The 14,209-nt window shown below is 47.9% G+C and overlaps 1 protein-coding gene across 2 annotated transcripts in view; it reads right to left on the minus strand.

Moving 5' to 3' along the window:
- Positions 1-13,626, minus strand: part of LOC147026913 (protein phosphatase 1L-like) — a 154,455-nt gene extending 140,829 nt beyond the window's left edge. The window contains exon 1 of one of the 2 annotated variants that reach the window (XM_085882809.1): positions 12,900-13,623. In XM_085882809.1, the coding sequence (XP_085738935.1) occupies positions 12,900-13,337 (438 nt within the window). In that variant the 5' untranslated portion in view covers positions 13,338-13,623. Of the gene's footprint in view, positions 1-12,899 lie in introns of both variants that reach the window. The other variant, XM_085882810.1, reaches the window with a different exon arrangement.
- Between the last annotated feature and the right edge of the window lie 583 nt (positions 13,627-14,209).

Consider the following 14,209-nt stretch of genomic DNA (forward strand, 5'->3'; position numbering starts at 1 on the left):
GTAGGGACGCAAACCAGAAATTTCTACGATGAGTCTGTACCAAACCATCAAAAATCATAACGTCGACCGAAGCAAAAATCTCCATTTCTCGACGCAATTATTTAATATTATTTCATCAAAGTCACAAAACCGTAATATTCGGCCATCCACCAACAATCTTTACATAATCCGACGGCTTAGCGAGTCAGGCATGCGACGATAACCTTTATTGGGATAAAAAAAATGACTTTTAAACACCATCTTTATCGAAAACACTGTCAGCACGCACACGCAAAACCTTTACTTGACTCAATGCCGCGTCTGCTTGAGCGCGCTGGACCACGTGACGAGCCGTGACGCGGCGAGTGAAATATTTTTTTATACAATCTTAAAACGTCTCCAAAACATCCGATTTTTACCAGAATTTCGACAACCAACTGTTCAGCGTCCTAAGCGATCGCAAAAAAAACCGAAGACAAAATTAAAATCGAAGTTAAAACGAACTCGTAACGTCAACCGAAGCAAAAATACTCCATTGTTCCACATGAATTTACAGAATTATGTTTGACCTCACTGTGACCTTGACCTTTGACCAAAATCTTTGGCGCTTTGACCAGCGCTAGCCAGCACCCTCCTGAATCGCGTGGTGTAATTTGACATTGGTAGCTTCTTCCGTTCTCGAGTTATCGTGCCTTCAAACAAACAAACAAACACACGCACAAACAGTGGACGGAAGTCATCAATATACTTCCGAAATCTTTAGATTTCGTAAGTAACAAGCAGTCATAGACTGGTACTTACGAAATCGTCAACTTGACCTCTGACCTTGTCTAATAAAAGTTGTCTCCAGAGAAGGTAGCGACGCAAACCAGAAGTTTCTACGATGATTCTGCACCAAACCATCAAAAATCGAATGTTTTGGATGTTTGACCTCACTGTGACCTTGACCTTTGACCGATTTTGACCAAAATCTAATCAGCGCTAGCCACCACCCTCCTGAATCACGTGGTGTAATTTGACATCAGTAGCTTCTTCCGTTCTCGAGTTATCATTTTTTGGATGTTTGACCTCACTGTGACCTTGGCCTTTGACCAAAATCTAATCAGCACTAGCCATCACCCTCCTGAATCACGTGGTGTAATTTGACATTGGTGGCTTCTTCCGTTCTCGAGTTATCATGCCTACAAACAAACAAACAAACTGAAACGGAAGTCATCAATATACTTACGAAATCTTTAGATTTCGTAAGTAACAAGGGTGAAAACAACCTCCATCCACCTCCGATGGTGGAGGTAAAACGTACGATGTCTACGATGTTTGGCAGCAATGGTGGTTAACCTTGCAAACCTTCGAGTCATTGGTCTGTGTAAGCAAGGCATCAAAATGCATTCTCAATATCACAGCTCAGCCATTAAATGTACAGATATGATGGCAAAACTTTGGGAGAAAGTTTGGGCCTCTCACTCTCTCACCGCAGGCTGGTCGGTGGTCTTTCTGTTTTCTACCATCTCCTCTTCAGCCTTGCGCCCCCCCCCCTGCTCTCGCTGCGATTTGTGCCTACCACATTTCCGCAGGGCGCTCAAGGTCCGCCAAGAACCCCCTTCTGGTAAAACTACTAAAATCACGAATCACTGCTCACCTTCACTCTTTCATTCCTCTTTTTTCCCACCTTTGGAATAAACTCCTTCACTCTATTCAATCCCATTCTTCCCTCCAGGCCTTCAAAACAGCTGTTTACCAACACCTCTTATCATCCCCCATCCAAATCCTCGATCTTTTCTACCCCCGATAATCCACCCAAACCCACCTCCTTCAAATTCCCTGCTTTCCTTCCTGAAAGTCCCTGTAATGTCCATCTTGTATTCCCCATGTTCCCCACCCCATCCCTCTCCCTTCCACAGATCTCCTAATGTCTCTGTCCCCCACAGTTTTATCCTTCCCACTCCCGCGCCTCTCGTCTTATGCCCCCCCCCTTTGCTGTGTGTTAGCTCTCACATGAGCCTCAACAAGGTATACAAAAAAATATGGAGGATAAAAATTGTAATTGGGGGACAGCATAACATCAAACAAATGTCAACCATTAAGCTGCCATAACAATTTTTTTTATCTCATCCAGCTTTGCCTGTTTTTGTTGCAGTAATAGGTACAGTGTTATCAAGTACTGTATTGGAAAAGTTTTTACAAACCATCATCGAGGTATTCCTGGACCGATTTTTAAACAGGCGACGTAAACAACACCTGTTGTCAACTAACAGCTGTCCCCTTCAAAGTACTGTCCTCCAAAATGGATGTTCTCAACCCAGAATTCCAACCAACTCTGGGAAGTATTCCTGGGAACATCAGCACAACATAAAAAAAGCCTCTTTTTATTTCATTCTCTTTGAGACGAGTGGGCAACTGGAATGCCATGCCTGGTGCCAAACATTGCAGCATGCTCTGAGGCATTGTCATGTTACTTGAGCCCTTGTTTGGATTCCCACTTGTTTTGCATGGTGTACCAGCTATTCCATCCTTAAAAAATAAATAAATAAATAAATAAAAAACATTCAAATTATAAATGTAAAGCATTTGCCCCAATATTTGCTCATGAAGAAACAAATCTGTGAATGCATTCCCCACTCACAAAGGCTGCGATGAAACCAGCCACACAAAACGAACATAGTTCCAGAAATTGTGCAGTTACACATCCTTTGGAACGGATCATGACAACACAGTTGCACATGTTGTGTCAAAAACGTGATAACACCGACCCAACAACACAATCCTGGGAACCTATCAGTGACTTCACTGAATGCTGCAAAATACTTTTGTTATAAAATAAGGACTTGGCTGTGATAAGATCTCTTTCTGCAGCTAAATGCAACAGAATGGAAAACGCCAGTCTGCTGGGATGTCCCTCGATGAATCACGGCGTTTGCATGCGAAGCACCACGAGCTTTCGCTTTTTATACTGTTTATGAATCAAGAGCAAGCTACGCGATTCAGAAAAAAAACAGCATTGGATGCAAAAATCCAAATCAAAACGGCAGCTGGGGTTAGGCCAATAGTTATTAAAAAAAAAACAAAAAAACTGGTGAAATATAACGATAGCAATAAGGGGAAGGGGTGGTTGGTGGGAGAAAGAGAAAACAGGAAAATCCTGTATTGATGAGGAAGGTATTGAATCAGAGAGTACAACAGCTTTTACGGAGGTTGAGCCAGTTCTTGTGTCTGTGAGCACTTGCTGGTTAAAAATAATAATAACAATAATAATAATAATATTTTAAAAAATTAATAAACACTCCCATATATCTTGTAAAGAGGATGTCATGATGTACCGGTACTCATGGCAAAGTGGAAATCACTGCCCCAATATAAGGGGGCTGCTTAGCTGCTTCTCCAGAGATGACAGCCGAGTGCTGCATACTGTGTTCACCCTTTCCAAGAAAATGTGACAGCAAGTTAAGTGAAAAGAAAAAGGACTGGGATTACGCAAACACCACGATTATGAAATCCAGCAAAACGCTAAAGCAAGTCAAGTCGTCCTTGGTCTGAGCCCAAAACAGTTTTGCTCGTATCAGCACAAGGGACCAGCGATTAAAAGGGTAGATTCCGATTAGCCACATCTTCCATCCAGCAAGCTCGACATTTCTTTCGATTCAAGAAAAAAAAAAATGGAGTTTGCAGGCCCAGCACAACACAGCACCAAAATAGTCTTGGCTGGCCATCGAATTGCACTTTCCGAATATTTTCTTCCCAATGCTCCCGTCCTTCGGGCAATAAAAGCTGTGATAGGCAAAGTGCCACCAGGCAATGAGTGCAAGAAAATTGTGATCACGAACAGTCACTCCTTTCTAAAAGCCGGCCTTGCTTTGTAGCAATCACAGCTTCCTTTCAAAGAGCGTCACGGTCACAGTAAAGGCAAACCATACACTTCCTTGACTTCATGTCATTGCAGGAGCAGGCTGTGACTATCACTCTCAGAAACAGTGATGTTGTTTTTTTTTTAGGGAATATGACCCAAATGGCCACACTATTGCTATAATCCAAATGAGATGTGCAATAAGTAATATGGTGGGAAGTAGAATGAAATGCTTGACAAAGACCAGAGCAGCAAAGTAGACAAAATGCTGATCTCCAGTTTGAAAGCAATTCCGCACAGCCTGCGGGGCCAATGACAAGGCTAATGGGAACAGATGGCATTCTGCTTTATTGATAAAATTATAGAAGTTTACCCCTCGGAGTGGCTTAATGAAAATGGCATCGTCTCACTGCAGCTGCCCACGGGTCTGGCAAAAATAGCTTTGAGGTGTGTGCCCTCACGTTTGAGCTGCCTTGCCTGGGTTTAAATCTTGACCCAGCTATAAACTGTCACCCTGTTGTTTCACATTCAGGGTGAGGCATCAACTTGTGTGCCAACTGTCGAAAGGACGGTAAGTCGGAAGACCCGTCTGCCAACACTGGTCGCCTATGGACATAATCGATCCCACGGTGTCTTTCGCAAAGAGTAGGTGAATTATTACAAGCACCTTGGACAAACTACAAATCCCTGCCACCTTCAGTCAAACGTCCGGCTTGGTCAGCCTTGCTGTGAAAGACTTCGGTCAAAAACGTTCCTCGGCCGATCCCACAAAAAAAATGTGGGAATAATTGGTGCCCTCAGAGAAGTAGTAGGAGTAGCAGGAGCTGCAGTTGCCCACACATTTCATCAGAGGTAAAGAATTCAGCAATGATTACGAGTCGGACAAATGTACATCATGTCGTTAATACGCTAATGGAAACGGCAAAGAATTTTTTTTACATCCATTAAAAGAAGAAGATGAAAAGCACAACTGCAAGTCATTTATGGTGATTCATCTTCAATGCTGAAGCGGAATGGAAATTCAAATTTCAACAAGGGGCTGAGGGTAGGGGTGGGAGATGAAATCAAAGCCACCTAGGGGAATTTCTTGGACTTTATTGCCTTTTATATTCAACATCGTTAACAACGGCAGTCAGAACAGCCTGATTTGGAGTGAGACACCGAGAGAAGGACATTCGATGTCTTACGCACACAGAGCGCTTTTCATTCAGAGGCAAAATTTCAAAGAGCGTCATGAAGATGGAAGATCTAAGAACAGCAAAAAATTAAGAAAAGAGCAACTGTAAATTGGTGGGATTTTGAGATGATTAAAAACCAGTTGTTAAAGACTGTGCAGATTTTGAAAGGTCGCGAGTTACACAGATTGTCAAAAGGGCTTGGTGGTGTGAGGTACCACGAGGAAATTCCCATTGTGAGACTGTGGTGTTCTTACAGATGTGTCATGTAGAATTCAGTCTGAAAGGTATGAAGACAAATTTATTGTGGGGTTTAAACTGTAAATTGTTATCGGCAGTATTTTAAAATCCATATACTGGTATGCCGGGTGCCATTCACCGTCTTGAGTATTGGAGTGATGTGATCGGATTTACGAGCTTCAACTACGAGCCTGGCAGCCGTATTCTCAATGAGTTTAAGGGTTGGAGAGAAGAGACAAGTAATCCTAAGTGAGTTACAGCATTCCAAGCACAGCAGTACATGAGTAGGAATTAGTGTTTCAGTCGTCTTCTGATTCAATCACGAGCGGATTTTGGCAACATTGCGCAGATGGAAGAAAAAAAAAGATTTTACAGAATTTAGAAAGGATTTGGGTCCGTCGTGACACCAAAAATTGAAACGGTGCAAGCCGAGACCAGGTGACAATCCTTAAATTTAACTAAGCTAATAATTTAATGGCCCAAATTATTGCCACCTTCTTATGGGGTCGGCCAGGTTGGCAGGATTGCCATGTGGTTCATGCGCCCTCTCCTTAAATCTGTCTTGCCTGGGTTTGAATCCCGACCCAGCCATACAGCATCATCCCGTTGTTTCACGGGCAGGGTAATTCATCAATGTGTGATCCTGCGGTGCCGTTCGCGAATAAGATGCGAGCTATCGCCGGCACCCTGAACAAATTACAAATTCCTGCGCTAACCTACAGAGAACGTTGCATCAGCAGCACAGCCGCACCGTCAGTCAGTGATGCTACTCACAGCCTTGTGCTGCATCCAAAAGAAGAACAACAGAGTCGGCTGGGGAACGTTTTATCCCAGGTCTTTCACAAGCCATCTGGCCCAGGTCTGACATTCAAATGAAGGTGACAGGAATTTATTATTTTATTTTTTTGGAGTGCCAGCAATAACTCAGGTCTGCTTTTCATGAAGGATGCCACAGAATCTTTAAATTCCACCGGCTAAAATGCGAGCAGATGGAATACCTAACACAACGACCGCCCAAAGGACTGCGCACATTGGGATTCAATGCCCTGCATGTGAATCACCAACTCAACAGCTTAAATAGTTGGGCAGAGGATCAAACCCAGGCGACATAGTTCAAAGGTACGTGCAATACCTCTGCGACATTATGGCAGACGATGCTAAAATTTCATTATCTGGAGTAAATGTTCTCAGCTGTAAAAAGCAGTTTTAAAATACATTGGCACATCAAAGGCATTTTTACAGCAACATTGTGGAAATTTTAAAATAAATAAATAAATAAATAAAACAACGTCAATTACGATAGGCAGCACCAAATCAAGATCCAATCCTTCCAGTCGGACAGTCGAGGATTCTATGGTATCAGCACATAATCCCAAAACACATTTTTCTGCCTTTATACCCACTCCATCCCAAATCCAGCCAGTTCCTTATTCCATACATCTGGCATCAAGATTTTAATCTTCTCAGCTTTGATGAGGCAAACATTGAAAAAAAGGGACTCATTTTCCCTCCAGGATGTTCGTACTCTCGATTTTCCAATTGTAGGTTTGGCTCAACGCTGCCTCTACTCCACATCTGCCGTGATTGTTATTGCACTTCTGAGATGTGTGTGCAGTCTCTTCAGCACATAATAAGTAAACAAATGGATCGTGACAGGAGGGGCAGTTACAATCAATGGTATATCACGAGAAGCTGAAAGGAAAAGGTGTGAAGCAAGAAAGCCGGTGGATTTGGAACTACACCCGATACAAATCTCCAGCCTTAGCAGCAGCATGAGGTAAAAACGTAATCTGATCCAATGAGGGCTGACCGTTCAGACCCCCCTTGGGTAACCATAATAGTTGTTGTAGATCAGGAATGCTCTTACAAAAAGATGGACAACTCAAAGGGCACTCAGTAGAGCGCATACCTCCAACAAACAAATAACACAGACAGAAAGAAAGGGGTGAAAACATAACCTCCTTCACCTTCGGTGGCGGAGGTAAAGCCGGTATCTGACTGGGCTGCGACGGCTCGCGACTAGTTGGAGACACAAAATTGCGATAAAACAGCGATAATTTTCACTTGGAATCACACTGAATTTATACTAAAACACATTTGCGTATGTCTCACGAATAATCGCACGAATGTCCCACGAACTCCCGGCGAAATTTGGGATGAACTTCGCCTCGAGTTCGCATACATGTCGCACGACGTTCAGGTGACAAAACTGAGATTTTTTTTGGCACATGCAACGGTCGTGCGACCATCGTGCAAATGTCGTGCAACAGTCGCACGACAGCTGTGCGTGACAATATATATGAGGCCTCTCCCTTCCAGCAATCATATTGTCATCAGACGTCAAGCGAGATGGACCGCAGTGAAGAAGTGCAGAAGCTGCTGGATGAGGACCTCAACCTGGATGAGGACCAGGCCGACATGCTGAAGGCTGCATCATGTCTACTTGCTGCTGCTGCGGTCAAGAAGGCAAAGTCCAAAGCCAGAGAAAGAAGAAAGAAGAGTGTTTGGGTAAGAGAATGGCTCTTGAAGAGACACAAGTATAGCATGTATGAGAAGCTCATGAAGCACCTTGGAGAGGGGGATGTCAAGTCCTTCAGGAACTTTGTCAGAATGGACCCAGAGATGTTTAACCACATGGTGGAAGAACTCACCCAACTTTAGAAAGCCTCTGTCCCCTTGACTCAAGCTGGCCATCACTCTAAGGTATCTAGCCACTGGGGATTCTTACAAATCGCTGGCCTATGGGTTCCGGGTTGCCCCCAACACCCTCGTCATTGTTGTGCCAGAGGTGTGCCAAGCCATCTACGACCACTACCAAGAGACAGCCTTCAAGTGTCCCACAACAGAAGAGGAGTGGTAGGAGATGGCTCAGGGCTTCTCAAACAAGTGGAACTTCCATCACTGCTGTGGCTGAATAGATGGCAAGCATGTGAGGACACAAGCTGCACCTCACTCTGGCAGTCTGTACTACAACTACAAAAGCTTCTTCTCCATCATTATGCTGGCCCTGGTGGATGCCAACTACAAGTTTATGTATGTGGATGCCTATGGTGTTGACTCTGGTGCTGGAATCTTCAGAGAGTGTGGACTGTATCATGCTCTGGAGCAGGACTAAGCTGGTCTGCCAGCAAGTCAACCCCTGCAAGATGGTGACACTGATATCCCCTACTTCCTTGTTGGTGATGACGCATTTGCCCTCAGAAGCTGGATGATGAAGCCACACTCCAAGAGAGAAATGACAGCAGCAGAGCGCATCTTCAACTACAAGTTGTCCAGGGCCCGTAGGATTGTGGAGAATGCTTTTGGCATCTTGGCCAACAGGTATGTACACATATATTTAGCATTTCATGATAACTCTGTGACTTTGCAAGTTTGTTAACACTGATGTGACTTCAACTTTCAATTGATATTTGGTGAATGATTTTTCTAATAATGCAATGACTTTACGATGTTTTCAGGTTCAGGTGTCTCCATTCATGCACGATGCAGAGACCTCAGACTGTCACCAAGATTGTCTTGGCAGCCTGTGCCCTACAAAACTTGTTGGATGACCAGAATCCTGCCAGAATACAACAAGCAGCAGACAGAGAGGACCCAGCAACACATGAAGTGCAACCAGGGGAATGGAGACAGCAAGACCAGGAGAACCGTCTTCATGCAACTCAGAGGCAATCAGTCAACACAGGAACAGCAGTTGGGAAACGAGTAAGAGAGTACCTGACTGAGTACTGCAATGGTGTGGGAGCTGTGCTCTGGCAGAACAGGATGGTGGGATTACAGGAGAATGCTGACCAAGCCTGATTGTTCAAAGTGTTCTGTTACTTGTCAACGTTGCACCCACAAACATTGTAATGCTGTTGTGTCTTGTCATAGAAGATTGGGTGATTGAGCCAAAATTCCGCCATTGTATCTTGGAGTCCATCCTTCCAGGGGTATCCCCCATGAGCTGCAGCTGCCTTTCTTTTATTCTTTTCCTGACCTGGGGCAGGCTGGGAGGATGCCTTAGAGTCCTCCTCATCAGACACAACAGGCTCCACTTCCTCTGTAGGGACCTGTCAGGCAGAGGCACAAGCCCCCTTACCCCGAGCCTTCCTTTTTTGTAGCCCTTGGTTGTCATGGTGAAACTGTCAGGTTGTTGTGTTCAGCGTGAGAGGTTCCAGAAAATGCCACGAACAGTTAGCGAGAAGCTTTGTATATGGCCGGAAATTCGGTCATTGGGAACAAATTACGATATAATTACGAAACTGCGACTAAATTGCGATAGTCGCACGACATTCGGAAGACATTCGCGCGATTATTTTCGTCGCAATTTAGTCACAAAGTGCCTCAGTTATGTCGCAATTTCTTCCGAAAATATTCTCTATTGAATCGCAGTTTTGTCGCATTCTCAGGCGTCCCAGGACAGATTATCATTTTTTTCTCCAATCAGTCACAATTTAGTTTCATAGGTCACCAATCTCTCACAAAGTTGTCTCGCATTTGTCGCACCTTCTGACTCACGGAAACTAAATTGAGAAGGGTTCGAGACTGGTTCGAGACAACTGCGACGACTCTGTGACTATTTTGAGAGAAAATTTGTCCCACAAATTTTTTGAACATGTTCAAAATTCAAGCGACACCAGAGCGACGTCCTGCGACTCACGCGAGGAACTTGAGAACCACCGCGAACGTTTCGAGACATTTTGGAGAATCCCGTTCGCATTTTGTCGCGAGCTGTCGCAGCCCAGTGAGATACCGGCTTAACTCGAACAACATTCGATAGAGCACATAGTCTCACCGCGCACGTTCATTCTGAACATAAATACAATCGTTAACTGAACACACCACCATTATAGCCCACATACCCATATCATCCATGCACCCTATTGTGTCACATGCATTGCGATTATCCATAGCTTTATGGATTATTGATCGATTCGGATATTTGATGACCTTTATCGAATGATTATTAGGATATTGCACAATAAGGCTAAGTTGCATCAAAGAAGATGAATATATGAAATTATTTTTCAAACTATATTCCCCATGGCTCGTCGATCATATGTATGTTTCGCCTCAATCTGTTAAGCGTTTCTGGAGAAATATTCTTTTTCTAAAACTATTTTTTTGTCCAATATGGCCACCAGACCATGTGACTGATGATGTCAGAGTTATCAATAAAATATTCTCCATAGGGAGTCCCTCCTATGTTTAAAGTTTCACATCGATCGGACAAGCGGTTGCATAGAATGAAAATATTTGAAATGAAAATATATGGACGTGGACACACAGAGACAGACGAACAGACAGTGGCGTTCAATAATCTTGCAACCCCTTCAGGTCGAGACTAAAAATTTGTATGACCAAAAAATAAACAGCAAATTAATGAATAACATGTGAAATTTGAACAGAGGGGACAGCTGGCGTTACATATTATTGGAAGCATGGCGAGCTCCATACCATACAACGCGCTGCTGCTTGTGCACCATATGCAGATTTTCCTTTGATCGCATTCCACCAGCAATCAGAGGTTCAAAGGTGAACAGGACCAAATTAAAACAATGAAACGGTGCTGGCCCTACCTGGCCACCCGGTCAAATCGGCGCTGGCTCTGCCTGGCCGCGGGGATCCAACCATCGCCGGCCCTGCCTGGCTGCGGGAGTCAAACCGGTGCCGGCTATGTCTGGCCGCAGGGCCCAACTGGTACTTGTGCTGCCTACCTGTGGGGTCCAAGCGTCACCAACCCTGCCTGGCCACTAAGGTGAACCGTCGCCGACCCTGCCTGCCCGTGGGGCCCAACTGACGTCGACCCTGCCTGGCCGCCGCAGCGAACCACCACCGACCCTGCCTGGCCGCCGCGGCGAACCACCACCGACCCTGCCTGGCCGCCATGGCGAACCGTCGCCGACCCTGCCTGGCCACCAGGGCGAACCGTCGCCGACCCTGCCTGGCCACCAGGGCGAACCGTCACCTACCCTGCCTGGCCGCCATGGCGAACTGTCACCGAGCCTGCCTGGCTGCCGGGGTGAACCGTCGCCGACCCTGCCTGGTCACCAGGGTGAACCGTCACCTACCCTGCCTGGCCGCCATGGCGAACAGTCACCGAGCCTGCCTGGCCGCCGGGGTGACCCGTCATCGAGCCTGCCTGGCCGCCGGGGTGAACCGCCGCCAACCCTGCCTGGCCACCAGGGTGAACTGTCGCCGACTCTGCCTGGCCACCAGGGTGAACCGCCGCCGACCATGCCTGGCCACCAGGGTGAACCGTCGCCGACCCTGCCTGGCCACCAGGGTGAACCGCCGCCGACCCTGCCTGGCCACCAGGGTGAACCGCCGCCGACCCTGCCTGGCCACCAGGGTGAACCGCCGCCGACCCTGCCTGGCCACCAGGGTGAACCGCCGCCGACCCTGCCTGGCCACCAGGGTGAACCGCCGCCGACCCTGCCTGGCCACCAGGGTGAACCGTCGCCGACTCTGCCTGGCCGCCACGGCGAAACCGGCACCGATGTGAACCAGCGCTGACCCAAGCCACCACACCAAACCCGTGACTATTCTGGTCACCATGACGACCCCAGCCACCACGCCAAAACCGCGCCAACTCTGGCCACCACATTGAACACGTGATAAGCCTGGACATCACACCGAAGCAGCACCGACTTCTACCACCAATTCAGTCCAGCACCAAGCTGGTCTACCACATTAAACCAGCAACAAATTGGTCCACAACAAGCTAGCACAGACTATGTCCAGCATGGTAAAACATCACCAACCATAATTAGTCATTACCAACCAAGTATCCATACTAGATTTTACCATAAAATTTCCTTGCAAGTCCATTTGTGTTGTGCAAGTTGTATGTGTTTTCATGTTGAAACGCAAGTCGGTGATACTTAATGAGTGAGTGTGGCGAGGCAAGCGAGCACATCGGTTTGTACACTACGGTATAGAAAATAACACTGCGGTCTTTTTAAACACCATTTATCGATCCTCGTCCAGCCTGCGCTGTGGATGTATGATCATCATTTGGACCCCGTGGTGGATCGAGCCAATTCGTGAGCTCACAGCTCAACTTACACGTGAAACGTGCGCCCGCACACCCCACACCCTACACTCCACGCCCCACCCCTACACCCACCCCCTACACCCCACACCCTACTCCATACACCCCACATCCGACACCCCACCCCTACACCCCACCCCTACACCCCACACCCTACACCCCACCCCTACATCCCACACCCCACCCCCTACACCCCACCCCCTACACCCCACACCCTACTCCATACACCCCACATCCGACACCCCACCCCTACACCCCACCCCTACACCCCACCCCCTACACCCCACACCCTACATCCCACACCCCACCCCCTAAACCCTACATCCTACTCCATACACCCCACATCCGACACCCCACCCCTACACCCCACCCCTACACCCCACCCCTACACCCCACCCCCTACACCCCACACCCTACACCCCACCCCCTACATCCCACACCCCACCCCTAAACCCTACATCCTACATCCCACCCCCTACACCCTACCCCCTACACCCCACCCCCTACACCCCACACCCTACACCCCACACCCTACACCTTACCCCTACCTATCCCTTCCTGAGAGTGCTGGAGCTTGGCACGAAGGGTGATTCTACCGGACAGGTGTCGGTGTGATCGTGCTGTGCACCTGCCCGCGGTGCCCGTCCAGGAGCACATAGATCGCGGCACCGCCTCCGCTCCCGTTCGTCGGTCCCTCGATCGCGTCCAGGTGCACGGCCGGCTCGACCCTCGGCTCCACCTCGACTCCCAGTGACACCGATGCCGCCCGGACGCCCGTCCAGGAGGATGCGAGCGCGTAGCTGGCTCCGCGGCGTCCCGAGCCCTGCTGCTGCTGCTGCTGCTGTGCGGGAAGCGCGTTCCCAGCGTGCGCGCTCCCGAGTGCCTTCCCCCCAGCAGCAGCAGCACCAGAGCGTCCCGAGCCGGCGGAGCCCACGAGGCTGCGGACCCGGCTCCCAGTGGCCGAGAGGTAGGAGCACACGGCCAGGCACAGGCACAGCAGCAGCAAGGCCCCAGGGCGAAGCAGGACGAAGCGCACAGCGCGGCTGCAAAGCGACGGGATGTTCATGACGTGAGGAAACCGGGACGAACGCGCCGCCGAGGAGCGGGACAGGTGAGCTTTATGAGGGGACGAGGGGAAGGAACGGGCTGGAGACGCAGTGCGAGAGGATGAGGTGGACCGGGTGAGAACGAGGTACGCGGACGGCCGGCCCTAAGGTTGGACAGACGCTGCGTCCACCTGTCCGGAAGAACGATGTACAAACATTTATATACGGCACGGACTCCCTCCTTGTCTGTCTCGGGTAGCGAAGTGTGCGTGCGCGAACTGCTTGGAAAACCGAGAGGGCGGGGAAAGGGGAGGAGATGTGGGCGGGGAAAGGGGAGGAGATGTGGGCGGGGACAGGGGAGGAGATGTGGGCGGGGAAAGGGGAGGAGATGTGGGCGGGGACAAGTGGAGGAGATGGTGGGCGGGGCCAAGGGGAGGAGGGATGGGCGGGGCCAAAGAGAGGAGAAATGGGCGGGGCCAAGCCAGCAAATTCTGGACGATTAAGTCGTGGAATGACGTTGTGGCCTCTGCATGACGTCACATCGACTCTTCAGACACATTGTTTATCCACCTATTCACACACAAAACTAATATTATTAATAACACTGGTCTGCGTTATTTCGGAGGTCTAGGTTTTCTCAACAGTTCTTGTATGCTTTTTGCATGCTGAATTTAGAAATGTATCTCATTTCGCTCAATCAGGTCAAGTTTTTAAAACTTCAACATTTTCAACATTATATGTATAGTTATTTTCAACATTTCAACATTTTCAACATTTCAACATTTTTAACATGTGAAATTCAACATTTTTAACATGTGAAATTCAACATTAAAAAGACGAAGGAAAATCAGCGACTGCTGGAGCGACTGAAGTTGGGTGTTGCCAGAAACAA

Source organism: Eptatretus burgeri, chromosome 5 (genome assembly GCF_056783735.1).
Source record: "Eptatretus burgeri isolate ZD-2024b chromosome 5, Ebu_testis_v1, whole genome shotgun sequence".
In the NCBI taxonomy this organism is placed as follows: Eukaryota; Metazoa; Chordata; class Myxini; order Myxiniformes; family Myxinidae; genus Eptatretus; species Eptatretus burgeri.